Genomic DNA, 24834 nt, shown 5'->3' with positions numbered 1-24834 from the left:
ACAAGAGGAACTGAAAGGTAAAGAATGGAAGCTGATAATACAAGACAATATAGAGAAATTAGTGGCAATGGGATAGCAACAAACAAATCAGCGTGTGGTTGGTCTGTGGAACTCCTTGCCACAGGATGTGGTGATGGCGTCTGGCCTGGATGCCTTTAAAAGGGGATTGGACAAGTTTCTGGAGGAAAAATCCATTACGGGTTACAAGCCATGATGTGTATGTGCAACCTCCTGATTTTAGAAATGGGCTATATCAGAATGCCAGATGCAAGGGAGGGCACCAGGATGAAGTCTCTTGTTATCTGGTGTGCTCCATGGGGCACTTGGTGGGCCGCTGTGAGATACAGGAAGCTGGACTAGATGGGCCTATGGCCTGATCCAGTGGAGCTGTTCTTATGTTCTGTTCTTATGTAAATCAATATCTGCGGGTTCAAGCTAGTTTGGATGCGTTAACTACACAACTAAATGATCTTAGTGTGCAACTTAAAGATGTTATATCCAAATCACATAAGAAAAAACAAAGGATTATGGAAAAAGTACTGGAAATGGGAAAGCAGCAAGTAAATCGATATTTACAAATCCAATTAGCCTGGAAATGAGACAAATGAGCCTGGAAAATTAGCCTGGAAAATTAGACAAATGAGTCTAATAAGCAACAAACAGGAGAGGATCAACAAAAGAGCAAAGAAATGGAAGATGAATCCAAAACACTGGAGACAGGACAAAGCAAACAATTGGAAGAGACAATGTTAATGGAGATAGCTTGGAAGATAAAGACTCAAAAGTCACCAGACCAGAAAGGAGAAGAAATACTTCGACTAATTGATGCAGATTGGATTGATCAAGTGAAGGAAGAAGAAATACTTCAACCAACTGACATAGATTGGAATGATCAAGTGAAGGAGATGACTCATCAAGATGTTGATTTAGCAAGAAGAGCGAGTACATTAAACCGTGATCTGTTAAGATGAACTCATGTGAAATTTATTAGAAAAAAAAGATGGAAAGTTAAAGTCTAGAGAAGAGAAGAGATTTGGCAGACCTGTGGATATTTAGGTTGGAGACAGGGGAATAGATAAAAAGAAAGACAGTAATGTGTTAATTTTTTATGTTAGAAATTAAAGCTTATTAGATGTCAATGAAAATTTATATAAGCTTTATAGGTGAAATGTAATATGTATAAAAATTTTAGTTAGTTTGATATTAATAGATGTTAGAATTTTAGAGAATAATTTTAATGAATTAGAATTAATTTTAGGTGATTGTTTTGGATATTTACGTATATGTTTATGTATTTAGTCATGAGGATATATTAATTTTGGATGTTATAGATAGAGAAATGATATATGTAATTATTAGGATATTAAAAGTTGTTAGAATTTAGTATGTTAGATATTGGATTATGATATTAATTTTTGTGTGGATTTTATATGCTAGATATTGGAAAGACATGAAGATCCCAATGAAAGATGAATTAATAAATAATGAATGTGGTGGAAATGGACAGATTTTTAGAGAGCTTGGATCAACAGTGAAACCAATATAGATAGAGTAATGAAAATTATTTTAAATAAAATAAATTTTATGAAAATTTAATTTATTTTATGTTTGGTTGTAGAAGTATAAGATAGGGCATTTAGATGAATGTATTATATATGAGATATTTGATAGATAAATGATATTAAGAGGCTAACGTAGAAGTGGAACTGGATTAGGAAATATGTAATGATTTATTAGTTATAGTGATCTATGATATCTTGCACCCTCTAATATTGTGTTTATGTCTTGTATGTATTGTATTATGTGTTACATGTGTTTGTTATTTTGTTTTTGGAAAAATTAAAAAAAATTAATTAAAAAAAAAAAAGAATTGTGGTCCACATGGTTTGGCTCACTTTGATAGCCAAGACAAAAACGATGACAACCACAGCCAAACTCATCCTCTTGTCCCTGACCTCATGCTATAGGTTTGCGACAATCCCCAGCTCCCCTCTCTAGCTCCTGCTTAAGAGCTTGACAGAATGGGGGGCAGTGGTGGTCCTGGGGGGTGAGGGGGGCAAAAGCTACCTATGGGGACGGCACCACTGCGCTGTCACTGCCACTTCCACCCACCCTCCGGAGAACTTCCAAGGACTGGGGAGGCCACATACGGCAGCCACCGACCAGCCAAAAGCCTTCTGAGACTTCCAGAGGGCCATTAAACAGGGGGCCAGAGGGCCAGCTGGTTTCCGTCAGAGGACATCGCGTGAGGCTCTGTAGCGGAGATAAGTCTCCTCTCCAGGGGAGCAGCATTTTGCGGTCCTGTGCCCCCGGGCAGCACAGGGGCCAGGTCCACAACTGATGGGAGGTACCAGATCCTCACAGCATCTCAGCAACCCTCAACCTTCTTCCCAGCCTTTCAGCTGAAAAGAAATTGGAGGAATGCTCCTGCCCATCCCAGCAGCTTATAAGTCTGTGGCTTACAGTTGTAAGTCTGGGGCTCATCTCACCTTCCAAAGGGCAGCAGCCCACTCGTCATGGCAGGGGTAACAAGTGGAATTGGTACAACCATGGAGAGAGATCTTAATTTGCAACTCATGGCAATTCTCATGTAACCGAGGGAAAATGAGGCAAACACTTAAGGCCTAATTCAGCTTACCAACAATTTTCCAATCCAGAGTATCAGCTTCTTAAGAAACAGGTCAGTAAATATTTTATTTATTTATCGAATTTAAATCCGATAAATTGTTGTTCTATCCCAACAAAGGGCACTAAATGCAGCTAAAGATAGTGACTAAAGCAAAGAATCCAAGAAATATATACAATAGGAAGAGGGACTGACCAGAAATTTAAACAAAGGGCCAAAGTAGTTTTGTAGAGAAGGGTTTAGAAAGCAGGGACAGCATGAATGAGGATGTAGCCTGGGTCCACCACAGCTTTCCACTACTAAAACAAACAAACATAAAAGTCCATGTGCTGTTTTGCAGTTTTTGCAAACTAAGAAGTGTGGAACTTTCAATTTTATTTAAAGGGATTGTGCAAACAAAGGAATTCCTTCATTCACGCAGTATCTGTGTAAATAAACCTATAAATTTCGCACTTCCGGGTTTGCAAAAATCATGTAGTAGACTAGAGCATGATAAGGCATCAGATCAATGCATCTCACATTCAAAATGAGACGGAGGAAGGTGGTGGCAGACTTGGGCTGAAAAGCATCCCGAATCCACCATCTCCTTACACCCTCATCTATCACTGACACAGGTCATATCAGATCACCTCATGGCTGGGTCAGCCATGTATGAGTGTCTGATACTTTCACTTATGAAGGCTCTTCTGTTCTTAAATAACAGTGTAGAATATTCCTGTAAAGCAGGGATGTCCAAACATTTTGGCAAGAGGGCCACATCATCTCTCTAACACTGAGTTGGGAACTGGGAAAAAGAGAATTAATTTATGTTTAAAATTTGAATAAATTTATATAAATGAATATATTAGAGATGGAACTTCTATGAATGAATGAAGGTTTTGTGATAACTCAAGGCCTATAAAAGACCTTGTGTAAGGCAAGGCCGGCCTTTCCTTCGCCGCCGCTGCTTCACAGACATGAAGCAGCAAGCAGTGGAGGGAGCCCTTAGCCCGCAGCTCACACAAGAGATCAAACAGTCGGCCCTTGCGCTGAGAGTAGTTGCGTCGGGCCAGAGCGGGCTCCAGCAAGACTCCGGAGGGCCAGAGGCTCATTGGAGACTGAGGGCTCCTCACGGGCCAGATTGGGGGTCCCCGAGGGCCAACAAGTGGCCCCTGAGTCCGGGTTTGGGCACCCCTGCTGTAAAGCAATGGATGATTTGGAGCCACACGGTATTGTACTGATGGAGGAAAAATGTGTCTGTAAGGGCTGCAAGTGGAGTTGACTACTTGGGTCACAGCATTCTTGGCCTGGTGGTTGAATAACAGCATTACTGAGAGAAGGACAACCAGAGTAAGCCTAAGGAATTTATGCAGGGTTTTCAGTTCAATACCAAAGGGGAAAGGAGCCCATGCGAAAATTGGCAGGGGACTGCATGAAGTGTGTTTCCCACAATAAGAAAATGGCAGGCTCATGGGATGGTGGGTGAAAACACTTATTATTAACAGTATTAACAGTATTTATATGGGGACCCATATGGGGACTTATGGGGACCCAAAAACTTCATTCCCATCTTTTCCTATATCTCAGCCAAAACACTGACCTTGGAGGCTCACAACCTTCCTTAGATAACATTTAATAAAATCTTTATGCTGCCTTGAGACAAACAGCAGATCTTTGCACACTGTATGCCTGAATGTCCCATGCTCTGGCTAAGTAACGGGGCTGGTTGAGCAGAGTTAACCACAGTACTCATCTGAGTATATGCAATCACCCATAAGCTGGCAAGCCAGTTGACATTAGCCCTGCATGTTATAGGAAGAGCATATCACCCGGAGACCCATTGATCTCGTCTCCCAACTGCTATACACCCAGCAGAGGTGTGTGAATAATTTTGCACTGCATAATCATTCAGTGAATTGTGTTTCTTCCTGTGCTCAAACAATGCTCTCGGGCAGCTGGCCATTTTCTCAGATTGATTCAATATCTGAATTCACTCAATGTAATTTGGCAGAAGTGGTGATTTCCCCCCCCTCTGTTTTTAACAGTGGGATGCCATTACTGCGATTATGGGATGCTCAATGTTCTAGCTGGGCTGGTTAGTTATGTCTGCTTGCATTTAGAGTCACCACCCGGTCTAGTTAAACTGGCTGGATTGGGGGGGGGGGAATACCTTTTCACAAACTCAACCTTAAAGCTAAGCCATTGGCAATTAAACATTTGCATACTGTACATTACTTTTTTTCCCCTTTAGAAAAAATGACAGCTGCAGTTTTGTGTAGTATATCACAGTCTTCTGTTTCCTGATTGGCTAAGTATAACAACTTTTACCAAGTCTGTTATGAAAACTACTGAAGCCAATGGAAATACATCGATTGTCTAGAATGGGGCCGGAACAGAGATCAGAGACATAATCAAGAAAAGGGTGTTAAGGGAGTCCCTGGAGCTGTGACTCCATCAGGGAAGAGAAACAAATAAGGGCTTTAGAATTATTAACCTTTCCTTTTCTGGGGTCTCACAGACCCTGCCTGAGGCATTGTTCCTATTAAAATCAGGCTTCCAGAACATTGGCTGGGTGCAGTGTTCGGAAGGTAATTTTCTCTTGTCACATTCACATAAAATAATTGCGTGTGCAATCCAAGTTGTGATCAGAGCCACATCTTGTTCACTTAATTGCCTCGGTTACAGGGCTACTATGAAAAAGGGAAACGATCACTCCCCCCCCACCACACGAAGCAACTTACATATGCAATAAAAAATATCACACAGGCTATCTGGTGACAGTGCTAGTCATTGATGGAAAGTATTTTCGTTTCTGTGCGTATATTTGTGTGTCCATATGCATGTGTGCTGCCAGCTGCAGAAGACAAAGTCGGATTGTTTACTCATCTATTGATAGTTTTAAAATGTGATTTCCATGAACATTAGTCAAGTTAAAAACTCAGTTGCTCAATTATTCTGATGCAAAAAAAACACCAACACCAACAACGAGCAGAAATATACAAAAGAGCCACAGCTGCAGCCAAAGTGAATTCATTTTTGTATTGGAACAAATATTCATGGAGCATATTTTTTTGTAGAATTTGTCCCTCTCTAATAACAGGTCCTGTGCTATGGCAAATACTACTAAATCTGTGGTGCTCAGATATTTGTGATGCATTGCTTACGAGCTATCAAAATCTCCCTGTTATTATATACTAACAAAATGTCCATCATTATGACAGCTGGAAAGTGCATGAAGGGAGAGCCTGGATATTACAGAGACCCCATGAGTTGTTGTTGTGTGTGTCTGTGCATCCAGCTTATCATGAATGAGTGGCAGCCATTCATTTATATGGGAAAAACAAAGGGATGCAGGAGGTTATACTCACCTTCTCCGTGTGACTTGAGTGGCTGAAGTGTGGGTCAGGTTTTGCCCTCTCTCAACTGTCCCAGATTGCAGCTTGCTTACTTTGTCCCATATAATTCAGTGGGAGCCTGAGTCAGCTCCATGTCTTGCTATGATGCTAGAGGGTGGTGGAACTGGGAACGGTTTTACCTTTTCTAAATATAACACCAGGGCTAAATCAAAATGGTCCCCAATTTTTTGTCAACCCACTGGGAGCATGTAAAGTGGGGGGGGGGGGTGTGCAACTGGAGGTAAAGTTATCTTCAGTGGACCGGGTTTTCTGGTACCCAGCATCATTCTGAAGCTACTCATAATGAGGATTCTTCCCCTCACTCTAGGGGGCAAACATTGGGGGGAAACAGTTACCAAAATGACCAGGTGCACAACCACCATGACCATGAAATAGATGGCAACAACAAATAGTGGTGAGCTAGAGTGCATGTGTGTCTTCAGTGAACACACAGACACAGACTCAGACACAGAGAGGGGGCATGTCTTCAATGAACACGGGGGGCATTCCCAGAGAGGGGACAAATGGCAAGTTTTGCAGATGCCTCAATATGCCTCCCCCTCACCTTCCGGTGTGTGTGTGTGCAATCCAAGTTGTGATCAGAGTCGCATCTTTTTCACTTAATTGCCTCAGTTACAGGGCTACTATGAAAAGGGACACACACACAGGCGTGCGCCTCCAAACACCTCAATTTTCAGCCAAATTTGTCTTAAGAGCTGGAGACTGCAAAGTCTTATTGACTATAATGGAATGTACATCTAAGACAGTGTGTTTGGGGTGACAACTTTAGCTTGCAAACTGCTGTTTGTCTCGCCCATCCCAAATCTTGAATACAACAGGCAACTGTTGCTCCCATCTTACACGACCAGAGATGAGACCAAAAGATTTTGTGTCTTCCATTTGGCAAAGTAGAGATTTGAATACAGGACTTTATTCACCATTGTAGCTACTGAAAGATGCTGACTTTCCTGTAGTACCTGCTCAGTTACAGAAGATCCCAGTGCGCAATCCCAGAAGATGTGATAACTATATGACATCTGGGAGAAACAGGATCCCCACGTTTGTAATACTGACACATAGCATATTGTTAAATAGCAATATAATCAATTTGCAGAACAACCATTGCTTACCTCCAGTTCCTTAATTCTCTGTACCAGCTGCACTAAGTAGCCATGCAGGTACATAGAATTAGCATAGTGTTTTATTACTTACCAGTGGCGGACCTGCCACTGAATGAAAGGGGCAAATGCCCCAGGTATGGAGCCTCACGCACCTCTAGGACCATGTGGAAGCCTCTCTGAGGCTCCTGATGGGGTCAGAAACTGCACTTCCAGTTTACCAGAAGCACAGTTTAAAGTGTCAGGGAAACTTCAGGAGGCTTCCCTGACGCGTCCTGGAGTCGCATGAGGCTCTGTGCATGCCAGGTAAGGGGGGGCAGCATCACATGGGGGGCACCATCATGGGACTCTGCCCCAGGTGCAGGGCTGGGGAGGTCCGCCACTGTTACTGAACTGCTTCTCCAGCTTTTGACTGCATAAAATATTTTACGATTCCTATTGCCTCTCACTTTGCAGCAACCCTCCTGAAGTAGGTGTGGCTGGAAAGAGAGTGATTTGCCCAAACCCATCCTGTGAGCTTTACGACTGAGTTCAGATTTGTAACTAGGTCTCCAGCACCAAAACCTAATAGCTGATATTTAAAGATGCATCTCACTTTATATAACAGGCACACTTCTAGTTCTGCCAGTGCAGAAGGCAAACCTAATGAAAAGACTTGGCCTCAAGTTTGTGCTAAAATAAGTTATAGCTTCTGCTTTCTACAAAATACTGTCCTCTGTGCCTGCTTTCCTTTGCTTCCCACCCCTTTCCCCAGTTTTCATTTGTATCTTTCCCTGGACACATGAAGAGGGGAAAAAATGCCACAGCACACCAGGGAGACTCAGTTGAAACCCCAAAGACAAGAATTGTTTGCGAGGCTTCTTCTTTCTTCATAAATACAGCTGAGACTATGACTGGGTAATTGGCTAAGTGCCTGTCAGCTTAATAACGGAGAGGGAGAGGGAGATTTGTACTTACTATTCAAAGCCATGGATGCTTCCTGCCAGTGGATTTTCAACATGGGTTTTGTTTTGCTAGGTTAGCAAAGAGAGTGAATAGACACAGGGTTCCAAGGAGTTGTCTCTCCTGCCCTGTGCTCACACATGATGATTGGTGTGGAAAAGTACAGTGAGAAACAGCCAGCATGGAAAATAGTAGAATTCACCTAGGCCTTATGCTGTCATCTGTCACAGTTCAAGTTAGCCAGGCAGTCCCAAAGCCATTACTGCTCCCAGAACTTCAGGATGCAGTGATGGCTAGGAATTTACAGGTGTCAGCACCTGATCCTGAGGAGCATTACTTTTGGCACCTTTAAGAGCTGCAGTATAGGGAAAAGTTTATCAGATGCACATTCTCTCATCACTGAAGCTCTATAGAATAGAAAATAACCTCAGACCCCCCCCCGCCCCCCGCCCATCCCTCAGCTTCTGAATGCACAGCAGTGCTCTGTGGATCAAGAAATGGCAACCTACAGGAGCATTTTTTCACCAAGTACATTTAATGGGAAATCAAAAACACCCCTCCTCACACACCCACACCACAAAAAAAAAGTTATTGTTTCATCTTACTGGACAGAGAAAGGATCATATAGAAGTGGAGCTTCAAATACATGTTAACTTTTTTAAAAAACTGATTGGTGTGTGCATGTGTAGCTACCTAATTGCAGCCAAATCCCTCCTTGAATTTAAGAAGATACAACTTTGCTGCAAGTTTAAAGGAAGCTAATATGAAGCCAGTCTTGCCCTCAAAACCCTCTGTAAAGCTCATAGTTTCAGATGCTCTTCAGGTACCATATGTGGCTGGCTATATCAATTTTAATGCCAACTAAGTAGGGAAACATATGGTTCTTTGCTGCAAATTGAAGTGCGTGTGCAGACTCAGGGGAGCACGTTGAACCAACACAATCTGACAGTTTCTCCTCCTTCACTTTCTTTAACATAAGTTATAGATTTGGTATTATAATTCTGCATGTATATCAAACAGTAAAACCTTCTTTTGTTCTTCCCCATGCAAGTGTCACCTGTGATTTGTTAACATACCTACTTGGGTCCCTGAAAGTATACAGATTGTGTTGATGTGTACATTATTATGTGCATATATTCAAAATTCAAGGCAGGTGCAGTTTGCAACTCCCCCCATTACAAAATTTATTCTATAAGTTTCTCTCTTGCCAGGGCTGTATATTTTGCAACACTCTGTCTCCCTAGGCATATATATTTAAAAATCTGGAATAAAAGTACACAGGGCATCAGCAAAAATATAATATACTCTACAGCATGATCACCAAGACCTTTATTCCTTGCAGTTTGCACACATTAGCTATTATCCAGAGTCCCATGCATGTGAGGTCTTCCATTTCTCTTCTCTAAAGAGAAAATGTGCATGTATATTTCCCAATGGGTTTGCAAAAGCTGAACTCTGAGGTGGGCTATACATATGCAGTTCAGGGCATGGTATCAGATGGGAAAATTGTAGGCATAATACTATGGTGTCTTTGGCTGTTGAGACATTTGGTTGCAGTCCTAACCACACTTTCCTGAGAGTGAGCCCCAATGAACAAATTAGGACTTACTTCTGAGTAGACCTGGCTAGGATTGTGCCCTCTGTTGCTTCTTCATGTTAACAGAGGTGTGGTTTTCTGCTTATGATATACTCAGCTATCCTTGTTGTTGCCATTATACTCAGCTACCTGTTTTTAGTGCAGAACAATATTTAGAGACATTCTCAGACCCAATCAACTGACACAAGGCAACGTGGACTTGCACCAACAATTTCATTGGTACAGGCCCAAGTGGTCCCATTATAGCTGCTGGGGCTTAGGCCGAGGCAAGGTGACAAATGTCCAATTACCCTGCAGAGACCTCCAGCAGTCAAAATTCCTGTGCAGGATGCAGCGCAGTTCATGCCAAAATTACTGCATGGGAACTTAAGTAGAATTGCACTGTTTATGTTTTTATCACATATATATGTCTCAATTCCTCCAGGGAGCTCAGGACAGTGTGCATGTGGGTTATTCCCATTCTATCCTCATAGCAAGCCTGTAAAATAGGCTAAATTGAGAGAGAAACTGGGATGGGCCCATGCCACAGTGAGCTACATGACTAAGTCTCCCTGATCTCAGCATGCTCTAATGCACATCTAAGCATAAGAACATAAGAACAGCCCCACTAGATCAGGCCATAAGCCCATCTAGTTCAGCTTCCTGTAACTCACAGCGGCCCCACCAAATGCCCCAGGGAGCACACCTGATAACAAGAGACCTACATCTTGGTGCCCTCCCTTGCATCTGACATAGCCCATTTCTAAAATCAGGAGGTCGCACATACACATCATGGCTTGTAACTCATAATGGATTTTTCCTCCAGAAACTTCTCCAATCCCCTTTTAAAGGCATCCAGGCCAGATGCCGTCACCACTTCCTGTGGCAAGGAGTTCCACAGACCAACCACACGCTGAGTAAAGAAATATTTTCTTTTGTCTGTTCTAACTCTCCCATCACTCAATTTTAGTGCATGTCCCCTGGTTCTGGTGTTATGTGAGAGTGTAAAGAGCATCTCTCTATCCACTTTATCCGTCCCATGCATAATTTTGTATGTCTCAATCATGCCCCCTCTCAGGTGTCTCTTTCCTAGGCTGAAGAGGCCCAAATGCCATAGCCTTTCCTCATAAGGAAGGTGCCCCAGCCCAGTAATCATCTTAGTCGCTCTCTTTTGCACCTTTTCCATTTCCACTATATCCTTTTTGAGATGTGGCAACCAGAAATGGACACAATACTCCAGGTGTGGCCTTACCATCGATTTGTACAACGGCATTATAATATTAGCCATTTTGTTCTCAATACCTTTTCTAATGATCCCAAGCATAGAATTGGCCTTCTTTACTTCCACCGCACATTGGGTCGACACTTTCATTGACTTGTCCACCACCACCCCAAGATCTCTCTCCTGATCTGTCACAGACAGCTCAGAACCCATTAGCCCAGGGGTGCTCAATAGGTGGATCGCGATCTACCGGTAGATCTTGAAGCAAAATGAGTAGATCGCGGAGTGCCGACCCCCCCTTCAGGTGCCTCTGGGAGGAAACGCCGGGAGTAAGGCCCATTGTACTCAATGTGGCTAGGATTGCAACCTCACACCCTAATCCTAGGCATGTCTACTCAGGAGTAAGTCCTGTTATACTCAGTGGGGCTCAAGGTACACCAACATACATTGTACACATAAATGTTATATGTTATGATGGCGCGAACATTGTAAAAAAAAACTCTGGTAGATATCCAGGCCTTGCTGGATTTCAAAGTAGCTCTCGAGCCAAAAAAGTGTGAGCACCCCTGCATTAGCCTATATGTGAAGTGTTGATTTTTTTGCCCCAATGTGCATGACTTTACACTTACTTACATTGAAACGCATCTGCCATTTTGCTGCCCATTCTGCCAGTTTGGAGAGTTCCTTCTGGAGCTCTTCACAATCACTTCTGGTCTTCACCACTCAGAAAAGTTTGGTGTCGTCTGCAAACTTTGTCACCTCACTGCTCAACCCTGTCTCCAGTTCATTTATGAAGAGGTTGAAGAACACCGGTCTCAGGACAGATCCTTGGGGCATACTGCTTTTCACTTCTCTCCATTGTGAAAATTGGCCACTGACACCCACTCTCTGTTTCAAACCAGGAGAGGACCTGCCCTCTAATTCCCTGACTGTGGAGTTTTTTCAGTAGGCTTTGGTGAGGGACCATGTCGAATGCCTTCTGAAAGTCCAGATATATAATGTCCATGGGTTCTCCTGCATCCACATGCCTGTTGACCTTTTCAGAGAATTCTAAAAGGTTCGTGAGGCAAGACTTACCCTTACAGAAGCCATGCTGATTCTCCCTCAGCAAGGCTTGTTTGTCTATGTGTTTTGAGATTCTATCTTTGATGAGGCATTCCACCATCTTACCCTGTATAGATGTTAGGCTGATTGGCCTATAGTTTCCCGGGTCCCCCCTCTTTCCCTCTTTAAAGATTGGCATGACATTTGCTATCCTCCAATCCTCTGGCACTGTGGCCATTTTGAGGGACAAGCATGCTCTAATCATGCTGGCTCTTCTTCTGTATGAAGATATTTGGCATCTTAAATCTCTTCTTTTTCAGCTGAGAGTCTGTATAGCTTAGTGCTAGGTAGAAATTTGCTCCAATATGGGCTAATTTCCAAGGACAAGTCACTCATTCTCCATATGTAAAGAAGAACATGTAGCACTGATGGCAGAAAATAAACCTTCCTAAAAAGGCCTTTTTATACAGTTAAAAATGCTATATAATCATTAGTGGACAGCACATTGAAGAATCTATCCATTATTTAATTTATGACCCCTCTTTTCCCCATGGAAATCAAGGCCATGTGCTTGTAGCTCCCAGGTGATCCCCCATCCCAACACTGAGCAGACCTGAACTTGCTTAGCTTCACCATCACTGCTATGTCATTTGCATTCAGACCACAACTGCAACTGGTATTAGAGGGCCTCAATGACTTTGTTGAAATGACTCTACAGCCAGAGAACAAACATTTTGACTAGCAATAAGTAATAAGCATCTAACGACCGGCTGCATATGATTTAAGCCAAACCCCTAACCTTCAACCCAAACAGATTTAACACTTGCCTCTAATGGGACCAGCTGTTTGCGTTCTATATACACGTTGTATTGTGTTCTTCAATATAAACAAAATCTCCTTGCTTGCATGGTAACACCTCAAGTAGTTAATTTGAACCAAGTTTGCTTCTAAAGCTATGCTTTTTCCACCCCTGCACTAGTGCTAATTGTAAAAGGGATAGGAATAGACAACACAATTTGTCTTCAGTGGCTGATGTGGCAGGCATGAGTAAAGACAAGTGTAAATGAAAATCATTTCTCTTGAAACAGTTAGAGGTAAGATGCTTGAGTAAACTAAAGGCGGAAGCCAGCCAGAGATCGAAAACCCTATTGTTAAGTCCAAGAATGGTCAGCATGTCAAGACATCAAAAGAACATCAGTCTCTGCTTCTAATCACCTCCTGAATCTCACTGTAGCAGAAAGGTGGCACATTACTTAAGACAGTTAAAACCACAGCTTCTCCCTTTATTTGTGCCTTCCTGTAGAAAAAAGTTCCTAGTGGTTCTCTGGTCCTACATTCCTCCCAGCATGAATGCATGAAGAATCTGGAAGTTGAGCTGTGTTAAAAGAATGTCAAATCAGACGTGGTCAGGAAGCAGCAATAAGACCATAATAGAACAAGGGGAAGGCAGGGATAGTGCTGTGGGCAAAGATGCAGCTGCAGAGGGTTTAGTCTTTCATGCGCATCAGAACCTAATACACACTCTGCAGAAAGTTTTCTGTCTCCAGGTCACCTCCTATACAGGGACCCTGCCCAATCACTTCTCAAATGGAGTTGAGTTGAACCAACCACAACTTGTCACGTGATTATGTGCACTGCATGGCACTGTGCAAGCAAGTTACTGTCCTAGGATGGCAGGAGATTGTCCTACTCTTATTGCACAGCAGTACTAATTTTTATATAACATATCAGTTTGATTTTCTGATTTCAGCCTTTCCAGGTTATTTTTATTTTTTTACCTCAGATTAAAGAATGACACATAATTGTAAAATACAGTTCCTTTGCATTTGGTTTTCAGTCATCCCAGGGAATTGAAATTCAATACCACTACTTGCTTCTATCAAATTACTGTATTTCGCTCCACCCTATTGCAATGAAAAGGTCATATATTACGAGATGGCATTAAGACCTCAGCCACCATCTGCTCCCACCTGTAGAAGAAAGTTATCTAGTGGTACATAGATCCTGCATTCTTCCCAGTATGACAGGAATTAAGGCTGTAAAGAACAGTGAGTTTCATATTTGTGAATGTACACTTTAATGTATAAAGTATACATAGCCTTGATGCTATTCACATTCCAATTTACATTCCTAAGTATCAACACCAAGTTCACTATTCACTTCAATTAATAACATTGGTTCAATTACTGTGCATTTTGTCACTCCGATTAGCATTTCATTATTGTTTTAGGGTACCTTTAAAACTATACTAACAGCCCAATTCTACCTAACTCCCCCGGCACTGACACAGCATAACACCACCTTGGCACATTATTCCACTGGGGAGTTTTGAGCCATAAAGACTCCCTTGCCCGGGTAAACCTTCAATTGCTATTTACGACAACTGTAAAGCACACTGTGTTAATGAAAGACATGTTGCAAGCAGTGCAGAGGCCCAGTAGGATTGGCCATAACTGAAACAATCATCTCCTTAGAGCAGGGGTGTCCAAAGTTTATGGCAGGAGGGCCAAATCAACTCTCTGACACTGTGTTGGGGGCCGGGGGAAAAAAGAATTAATTTACATTTAAAATTTGAATAAATTTACATAAGTATACATAAATGACTATATTAAAGATGAACTTATATGAATGAATGAAGGTCTTGCAATAGCTCAAGGCCTATAAAAGGCCTTGCACAAAGCAAGGCTGGCCTTTCCTTTGCTGCTGCTACTGCATCACAGATGTGAAACAGCAAGCAGTGGAGGAAGCCCTCATCCCACAGCTCACGCGAGAGTTCAAACAGTTACCCTTATGCTGAGAGCAGTTGCGTCAGGCCAGTGCGGGCTCCAACAAATCTCCGGAGGGCCAGAGGCTCATTGGAGACTGGGGTCTCCCTGAGGGTCACATTGAGAGGGCTCGAGGGCCGCATGTGGCCCCAGGACCAGGGTTTGGGCACCCCTGGCTTAGAGCAATATTTTTCAAGCTGTGGGTCATGACCCACTGGTGGGTTGCGACCTGCTATATGGTGGGTCATGACCTAATGCTCCCAGTTGCAGAGCAAAGCATTACCGGGAGCCACCAGACGCTGCTTCTAGGTCACGCTGGGCCCTTGACCCACTCCCTTGGCCCCAGAATGCCTTGCAGAAACTCCTGGAAATGACTTCTGGTTTGCCAGAAACTTCTAGTTTGACTTACCATGTGTTGGGGCCTGCGGAGGCCAATGGAGTGGGTCACAGGCCCAAGCAGATGATTGTTTCAGTTATGGCCAATCAACTGGGCCTCTGCGCTGCCAGAACCTAGAAGCAGCCTCCCATGGCTCCAAGTAATGCTTTGCTGCATGACAGCAAAGGGTCATGACTCAGCACTGAGGACGAGGTGGTTCATGGAAGTACAGCATTTCAGAACATACTCATGCACTGTTCTTACCTGATGTGAAATACAAAAATGTTACACCGGTGTGCTTGTATACAAGTACAAAGCCTTTTATATGAAGCAAGCCTCACTCACCATACAACCCAACATAAAATATTTTGAGGTACCAAACTGCAAAACAGAATTGTAGTTTTATTACTTGTTAGATGCAGACTTTGGAATTAAAACTTGAGACTAGAATCCAAACTTGAAACCTTTAGTAGAATGTTTGGCTTGTGTTCAAATTTTATTATTTGCCAAAAGAAACAGAACAGAACTTGAAATTTATCTGTTAATATGATGAGTATCATTCATTTCAACTCTCATTGTGCTGGGTCATGAGATACAGATTGCATATTCATGGTCTTTAGTGTAACAACAAATTTGGAGAGAGACTTTGCGAACTTGGTATGCAAAATTCACAAATGGAACATTGACACAATTTCACTTGTTGAAAATTAATGAGATTAGGAGAATGCAATCTTCATGTTGAATAATAATAATCTCTGTTGGCATATAAATGTAAAGAGGCTGGATATACTATCTGCCCTTCTATCCATAATTGCTAACACAGGCAGGCTACAGACTACCAGTACAATACCCATCCTTGAAAGACACATATAACTACATCTTCTAGAACAGTAGTTCCCAACCTCTAGGAGCCCGAGGACCACTGAGACAAAAATTGGAATTGGCGTGGACCACATTCAATCTGTGCCTCCAAGAGGAATTTCATTTGAGCATACAATGTTTCTTTTGGACCCTTCCCAGATGAGGAGGGGAATGGTGAAACAGAGTGGGGGTGGCAACAGGGGTGGGCAGCACAGGGGTGGAGAAGGGGCAAAAAAGAGCAGGGGGAGAGTGGCAACAGCAGGAAAAGTCTTTGTAGTAGTAGTAGTAGTAGCAGCAGCAGCAGCAACTTTATTGTCATTGTGCTACAGCACAACGAAATTTATGCACCTTTGAGATACAAGCATAAATATGTACTACAATTCCAACAATCACACTCTACACACTCACCCACACATTCTATACAACATGCAACATAATACAAAAACAGTATAACAGACCATAATGCCCAGGAACATGGTAACAACTATATCGCCTTATTCAATGTAATTATGGCTGTGGGATAAAAACTATTCAGGAATCGTATGGTGCATGCTCTAATAGTTCTTTATCGTCTACCCGAAGGCAACAGTTCAAAGAACTTATGAGCCGGATGGAAGGGGTCTCTAAGAATTCTACGTGACTTCTGCAGACAGCGAGATGTATAGATGTCCTCCAAAGTTGGTAGATGAAGGTTGATGATGTGCTGCGCGATCTTAATAATTCTCTGCAGAGCTTTTTTGTCCCCCGCAGAGCAATTTCTGTACCACACCAAGATATCATAGGTTAGGATACTCTCAATGGTGCAGCAATAGTAAGACACAAGCAGCTGCTGTGACAAATTTAACCTCCCAAGCTTCCTCAAAAAATATAACCGCTTTTATGCCTTTTTTATCAACATGCTGGTGTTAATAGTTCATGAGAGGTCCTCTGTAATGTAAATACTTAGGAATTTGAAACTAGCAACCTTCTCCACCTCCTCACCATTTATGTATAATGGTGTGTGTACATCCCTGTTTTTCTGGAAGTCAATTATAAGTTCTTTAGTTTTTTTGATGTTAAGTGAGAGATTATTTTCTTTGCACCACAATAACAACACCCGTACCTCCTTCCTATAAGCAGACTCATCATTCCCGCTAACAAGCCCCACCACTGTAGTATCGTCTGCAAATTTTATAATTTCATTGGTGTTATGTGATGGGGTACAATCATGTGTATACAGGGAATAGAGGAAGGGGCTCAGCACACAGCCTTGGGGAGCTTTTGGAGCCCCAGTCTACCTTGTTTCCCAATGTGGAGGCCAGGTCTACCTGCCCACACAGTGTCGGCAACTAGATACAGTAATACAGAAAATCAAACACACACAAAAGTCTCTAAAACTTTTTTTACATATTGAAAATCATTGCAGAAAATTAGATCATCATATTTAGGCTCACACTAAAACAGAAAGTGTCCTGGGTGTACGAAAACGTACTTTTGCAGCAGCTGTAGGCCCACTGCCGTGTCCTTGATACACTCTTTCATGGTAAGTAGATCCACAAGCCAAAGAGCTACTGTAGCAGATCAGTTTCCTCCCAGATTTGACAGTGTGCAGGACAGTAGGCATTCCTTGGCCCAGCACATAAGGCTTGCCACAGCCACCATACACCTAACATCCCATGTGGGCAGAAAATCCTAGTGAGATCAGAAAATAAAAGATCCCAGGAAATTTCTGGGAGCCCTCCTTTGGTTCTTGGGCCACCCTTCTGAACCTGGGCCCAGGTACAAATTACCCCCTGTACCCCTCTCATGGGTCCTGCATACAACCATCACCCCTTCACACAAAAAATACAATTAAATTTGTAATGATTAGAGAAGATTTATTAGAGATTTATTATTTATAGTGAAATTTTGTGGGTTGCTGCTTTTGTTGCTGACTGTGGGTAGCTCATTCTCTGCCCTCTGTGGTGGTCCATGTAGGAGCACACTGAAAATAACCAAAGGCAATCTTTTCCTGAGACTTCACGGACCACTGTCAGGGTCTCGCAAACCACCTGTGGTCCCTGGACCACAGGTTGGGAACCAGTGTTCTATAACTAAGATCTGGACCCTTTCTTCATACAAGCTGGAAATTATTATTTACTAGAGTGTTGATAAAAGAGTGCTGTAAGAGAGTTTACCAATATTGTTGCTAAAATAACACATGGGTTTACTTCTGCCCTCAGTTGTCACACAGGCAGCTGATCAGAGCCTGATCCTATTGTTGGGCAGCGCCAGCACTGAAGTTGCAGCGCCAGCACTGGGTGTCATAAAAGTGCTGTAAAGTGCTTTCCGACACCCAGTGAGCAGCAGTGCCAGCAGAAGACCTGTGAGACCTTGTGGGTTCTGCATCACATCCAGTGACTGCGAGGGAAGATAGGTGCGGTAGAGGGGCAGGGGGGGAGGGCATTCCAGAGGTGTTTCAGGGCAGGGGAGGGTGGGGAGGCAGGTTCAGTCCCGGGAGGGGGTGGGGATGGTGGAGCACGCCTCTGCTGCATCCTAACCCCAATACTAAGACTGTCTGTGTTACATTGGGCTGCACAGTTCTACACCAGCTAAGCAGATCAGCTAAATAGCTGGCACAAATCCTAGTAGCCCCATCCAGCAGGCCAGGGCCCTACACAGGGTAAGGAAATAAATGTTCCTTTACCCCAAAGAGACCTCCTGCCTGCTCAAATCCAATGCTGGATCCAGCATGTGCCAGCATTGGATAGGATTGGGCTGCCTGTCTCAGAGGCTGGTAGTGATGGCCCAATGAAATATAAGAGGGTCATTTTACTTTTTATATTAAAAATTCTTCTCCCATAACTTGCAGCTGAGAATTTGTTCTAAAATGAATCTCATAATACATCATGATAGGTAGTGTGAATCAGAAGGGTATTCGAGTCTTTGGACACAATTTTCTACTTAAGGCTACAGATACTGAATATGTTAAAAATGTCTTCAATTAATTAAAATAGTATGGTCTGGTTCAGGCATAACAGGGAACTAATCCTCTCAGATACCTAAATGAGTCCTATGAGAACATGAACTCTCTCTTCCCCTTTCACATACCAAAAGATGCTGCCCAAATCAGAAATTGAAATTTTCTGCTTTTGATTTTAAACTAATCACCGCTCCATATTTTGTTCAAAACAGTTCTGCATGATGTTCGAACTTGATAGCTGGTATATCAAAAACCACAGTTTCAGAACAAACCAGGAACTGAAACCTCAGTTCGATTCAGTTTTCTTTTTCCTTAACTGTTGTTTGAAGAAAACCATAATTTCCAAGTTCAGATGTAATGTAAAGTACAAGATTTCCCTCTTCTCCTCTTATGAACGAAAGGGGCAGGGAGTATACAAGCCTAGAGTTCACTCATGTAGCAGTAAACTATTATTTCATAAATGAAATGATCCTCTTGCTGCTCACTGAAGCAGATTGTGGATGGTGGGCCAGAGAGAGGTGGTAGGCAGATAATCTGGTAATCACACAGAAGAAGGAGAGGAGTTACTCTCCATGTCTCCTGTAGGCAGAACTAGAACCAATGGAATGAAACTAGAAGGATGTAGGCTAGACAAGAGGAAGAATTCCTTAACTGAGAGAGCTGTCCAACAATGGAACAGTCTGCCTTGAGTAGTAAAGTGCTTTCCCTCACTGGAGCCTTTCAAGCAGCACCTGTCAGGGATGCTGTAGTAGTTGCCTTCACTGAGATTGCTTCTATTATGATAGTACAGTTGTTCTCAGCAAAGAAACTATATACAAGGTGTTCTATATAAGAAACCTCAAACCTGCAAGTCAACTAGGTCTTTTTCAAGAGCTTGTCCTATGGGCAGAAAGTTAGTTAAGGACTACCAGTACCTCCAGTTGGTAGCTTGTTCACCCATCAAGAAAGACTTCTCTTGCTTACCTGGCCAGCCATCATGCCAAGAGCCAGGCTTCCTCATCCCCCCCAAAAGCTGTCAGACCTGTCCACTGAGCACACAGGAATGGTCTTTGCCTCAGCCTCCTCAAGAGAATAGGATCCACTTTCTGTTTGCTTTCAGCAGGCGGTAAGCAGATCAGTGTGGAAAGCAGAACCAGTAGGCTGGAGGGAGGTGTGGCAGATTCAAGATGTAGGACACCCTGAATCCACTGTCTTCTTGCCCTCCCTGCAATCCGTGCATGATGCAACTCACCTCATCTAATGGATGGACTGCCCCTGGTGAAACTTCTTCCCTCACTGCAAATTCTGAGGCCACACCCAAAGATTTCCATTTGATGAACAGGCCAATGGTCTAGATAGGATGCAGACTCTTCTTTCTTGGTAAGACAAATGAGGGAGGATCCTTAGAAAAACCCCTGAACTTCACAAAGCTCATATCCAAAAATCCACAGGAAAACTACCTGTTCCACAACTCTGTGTGGACATAGCTCTGTTTAGGCATTTGTATGGGTAGAAAAGAACCCAAGTCTCTTTACTCCACACCCAAACTTCAAGGGTCCCTTTTGCTCAGAGCATACATATATACACCCAAATGCATGTAGGTTCCTTTATGCACAATCAATACCCTCCATTGTGTAAGGGGAGATATGCATGAAGGCTGTGTGCAAATGGGATCCTTAAATGAGTGGAGGAAAGGGGGATCAGCAGAGCCCTGTTTCCCTGGTCCATGTATTTGTTCTACCCAAATGAACACTTGCCTAGGGCTAGAGAGGGCAGCCACACTGGACCTCCTGTTGGCTACACAAATGGGAAAGAGAAGAGTGAAAAGACTACAGAGGTGGTGCTGCCAAGTGCAGAGGCACCAAAGGGGCTACTGCTACATCCTGAGGCTCTGTGGCAGCCTCCAGAGGTAACCTTGGGGGAGGCCCCAAGTCCTGCAATTGGGTTCTCAAGTCTGCACCAGCAATTTTGCCAGCACAGAGTTAAGAGACTCCATTTCAGGCCTTCTGGCCCACAATGGAGTTCAGGATCCAGCTTAGCAGAGCTCTGTCAGTTCCAACCCCTCCTATCTGACTCCTCCCCCTGCTCCACCCTGATTCACCTACTCCCCACCTTCCCTCCCATCCTGATACTACTTACTGCAGACTGACACTGCTGGAGCACTCACTGGCCCTCCAAGTGACACTGAGGCTCAGCACCGACTGCTGCTGGCCTAGCACCAGTGGCCCCTCCTCTCCGGATGTCACAGATTTGCCTTAAGCCACATTTGCGACACCCAGCGCCAGTACACTCCTGTCACTGGCACGAAAGAGTCCAATGGGGCTCCCAATCTCCCATAAAAGTGGATGGCAAGCCTCAAAGAGTGCATCCTTTAAATAATTGCCTTAAGTGAGAACATTTATGTGCAACATGCTCAGAAACTCCTGACAAAGACAGATCAAGCTTGAATCAGAAACTTGCCTGTGGCAATTTTACAAAGCATGGAGGCCCTTTGGAGTCTACGATGCTGAAACTCTGGTTTCAACAGCTAAATCTCCAGTTGGTTGTATTACTTAAATTGAAGGGTATGAAAGTTTGCACAGCCTTGGTCCAGCAGACTTTGCAGCAACACAATTATAGCATCGCTTCTGCCTGCATAGTGTCTCTTCCTTCCAGGAACAAAATACAATGTGCTGGATGCCAAGATACTAACACTTTGCTAAGTAGACAAATTCCGGTCCCTTGCACAAAAGGATGGGATCAGTACACGCACGTTCTCTGTCACCTCCAACCTGGCTACATGCACATTTTCACAGCAAATGCATCCTGAGTACAAAATATCTCTAGATAAACTCCAAGGCTGCAAGGTTAAGTGGGAAATAGAAATCCAATGACCCCTAGCTGGGTAAGTGAGCTTAATGACTTCGCTGCTGCCATATGTACACAGCGGAGCTGAGCATACCCCCTCCTGTGCCTCACAGGAAAGGGAGAGGCCAAGCCAGTAGAATTACTGTACCATACATTTTAAAGGGGAAGGAGTAAAGTAAGCAGAGGGAAGCCCGGCTGAAAAGGGTTAACAAAGGCACAGATCCTCACAGGGCTGGAGGACAAGAGATAGGAGGACTCCTGAGTCAGAGGCAGTATCCACTGTGGGTATTTCTAGCTCAGCAAAAGCTTTCCATCCGTAATGCAAGGCAGATGAATTACTCAGTAAATCCTATTACTCCATGTGGATAAACCTTACGTGCAAGTTAACAAGTCTGGAGAGCTGGGAAATGGATTCTGCTGAAAGGATATTGGAGGATCAGAACACACCCAGCTCTTGAGAGCTGAGGAGAGAAAAAAACCAGTCCCTTTGGCCTTGCCCTTTGGTCTCCTAGACAGCTCTCCCCACAACACTAATATGATGGGTTTGAAATGTGAGGAATAAATATGCTATGCTCTGTCCTTTTACACCCAGCATCTTTCGGAATGAAAGTGAACTGATTTGATTTCTAAGGAAAGATAGATTCCCCTTTAATGACTGTCAGTGTTATTCTTTGATGACCCCCTCCCATGCAATAAGTATAAGAAATATACTTCCAATCATTAAACATAGGGGAAGCAAAAAGAGCACTGGGGTTTACTTAGCAGAGCTCAGAGGAGCCTCTCCTAGCTTCCAAGACAAATTCCAAGGAATCTGGAATAGCGTGAAAACTTTGCTGCTGTCATTAGCTTTGCCAAGCAACTGCTCCCTGGGTATTTCAGGGTTGTGCACCATCAGCTCTTTAAATAGATTACACACTTATTCTAAATCACATCCAATAGTTTTATTGCCATAATATGCACAATGCACTCACGCACCTACACACAGATCAGACAGAGCAGTTTCCTTAGCAAGGCAGTTATGCTAGGTTCGACTGAGCAGATTACAACTGTACCAGGGTGGGTTTAAGAAAAAAATGAATGGGGGTGAGTTTTCATTGACTGACAAGACTGAAAGCGGGCTTGGATGACCTTACACCATTCATGCAGCCCCAGCTTTGAGGAGATGACACAAACCAACACTCTTCCAGATGCAGCATCCCCCCCACCAGCTGCACAAATCACATATGTGGGTAAACAAAACACACATCTTCTTCCAGGCTAAGCAAGAAAACCAACAGAACAAGCATAAAAACTGAGCTGTAACTCAAAGGAGTCACCCAACAAAGAACCACGCAGCATCCCAATTAAAAAGAGACTCAGTTCAAACTATCCAAAAGTCCTTGTATTCAGTTCTGTTATCAAAAAGAGGCATGAGACAAGGCAAGGGATTTAACCAGATCAAGGGAGGAGGGTGGCATGCAACCAGCACGTAGGTATTAAAACATTATGAGGGATGGGAAGGAAAATAATAGATTTCCATGACTCCTTTCCCAAGTAACTGATCAAATGAATATTTCTCTCTCTCTCTCTCTTTCTGAGAGAGAAAGAGAGATGCTTTTTTAATGGTCCTTTAATGTGAGTGGTACTTTGAATACTTTTTCATGTGTACCCATCTTCACTGAAGGGCACATTTCCCATTTTATGAATGACTTATTTGGAATGCGTTAAGGGACAAGGGAAACTGGTAGAGATGGGCTGGGGAAAAACAACAGCAGGATGCTCCTGGTGAAGAAGGGCTCCATCCAAGCCACTCCCAAGACACAACTCACAGTATATGTAAGGACATCACTTAGGAAGTGTGGACTTCTAGTTACTGTAGCAGTCTAGTATAACAATGGCAGTGCCATTCTATGCATATTTACTTGGAGGTACGTCCCACTTATTCAGCAGGGCTTATGCCCTAGTTAAGTCTGTTTAGGATTGCCACTTTACGTTACAATCCTACTTTCCTGGGAGTAAGCCCCATTGACTATAATGGGACTTACTTCTGAGTAGATATTCACAGGATTGAAGTCCTATGAGCCTCGTGAATAATGGTGGTCTTATATGACCCCTTCTCATTAATCATAGTCATAGAGTCCATATCAGTATATTTGAAATACAGTGTGTGCGACTGCTATGTTTGGGTTGGGGGGGGCTATGTGAGGGGCTCAAAACTCTATGAATCGCAACTCCACTTGGGGATTAAGTGCATGAGGAGAACTCAAAATCAGCTTTATACCCGCATTTTCCAAGCCATCATCACGTTCACACAGAAGAGACACGCGTCCCGTTCCCCCCCCCCCGTTCAACACCACCGAGCGAAAGAGCCAAGAGACTAAGGAAAGAAGAAGAAAGTTGGCCGATCGCCCCCTACCTGAGGATGGCTGTGTCCCCTTGCCTCACCGTGATGTTGTCGGTGCCTCGGTTATAATCCACGCTGCGGACCGGCAGCCCTGTAGGGAGAAGGCAGAGCAATCTCAGTAGGACCAGCGGGAATTGTCTCCGATCGGGCTGAGCCCTTCCCACCATGGCTGGAGTTGCAAAGGGTGGACTTTTTCTCCCCCTCTCTCGGTGCTTGGATGGACTGGACACCCAGGCAGGCTGCGATGCTGCAGCGGACAGGAGGAGGTGAGAGAGGGGGCGGCACGGGGAAAGGTCCGACTCTGCCTTCTGGGAGCTGGGCAGGCGCTCTCTCCCTGCCTGCCTCGCAGTGCGCTCCCCAGTCGAGTCCCGGCGCCTGCCTCTTGCGCTGCTCTCCTCTCCCCGCCGCAACAAAGTGTCTCTTGCGCCTCTCCAAGTCCGAATGGAGAGCCCCAAACCAGCGGGGACGGAGAGAGGAGGGCAGAGGGAAGCAAGACCCAGCCGCGGGGGGAAGCCCAGACCCGGCGAAGCAAGCCAGTCCAGCCGCCCTGCGGGGCTCCCAAAGGGCAAGCCGGGCCCCCTAAGGCGAGGGGCTGGGACTCTGCTGCCTGCGTCTCCTCCTCCTCCGCGCCGGCGGACGGATGCTCTGGCTCGGGCGAGCGGCTGAGCAGTCTCTGAGCGCGCGGTTCCCTTCCTAACCCACTTTCCCAGGCGGAGCGAGAGGAGGAGGAGCGGGGAGGGCGGGAGAGCGGCTCGCTCGTAAAACAGAAGCTCCGCACTG

The 24834-nt window shown here is 44.0% G+C and overlaps 1 protein-coding gene across 1 annotated transcript in view; it reads right to left on the bottom strand.

Moving 5' to 3' along the window:
• Nucleotides 1–24221, bottom strand: part of LSAMP (limbic system associated membrane protein) — a 555573-nt gene extending 531352 nt beyond the window's left edge. Inside the window, exon 1 of the mRNA XM_066619991.1 lies at nucleotides 24067–24221. Coding sequence (XP_066476088.1) covers nucleotides 24067–24221 — 155 coding nt within the window. The remainder of the gene's footprint in view (nucleotides 1–24066) is intronic.
• Nucleotides 24222–24834: the final 613 nt, after the last annotated feature.

This window comes from Tiliqua scincoides, chromosome 3 (genome assembly GCF_035046505.1).
Source record: "Tiliqua scincoides isolate rTilSci1 chromosome 3, rTilSci1.hap2, whole genome shotgun sequence".
In the NCBI taxonomy this organism is placed as follows: domain Eukaryota; kingdom Metazoa; phylum Chordata; class Lepidosauria; order Squamata; family Scincidae; genus Tiliqua; species Tiliqua scincoides.
This window is presented reverse-complemented; position numbering and strand designations above follow the sequence as displayed.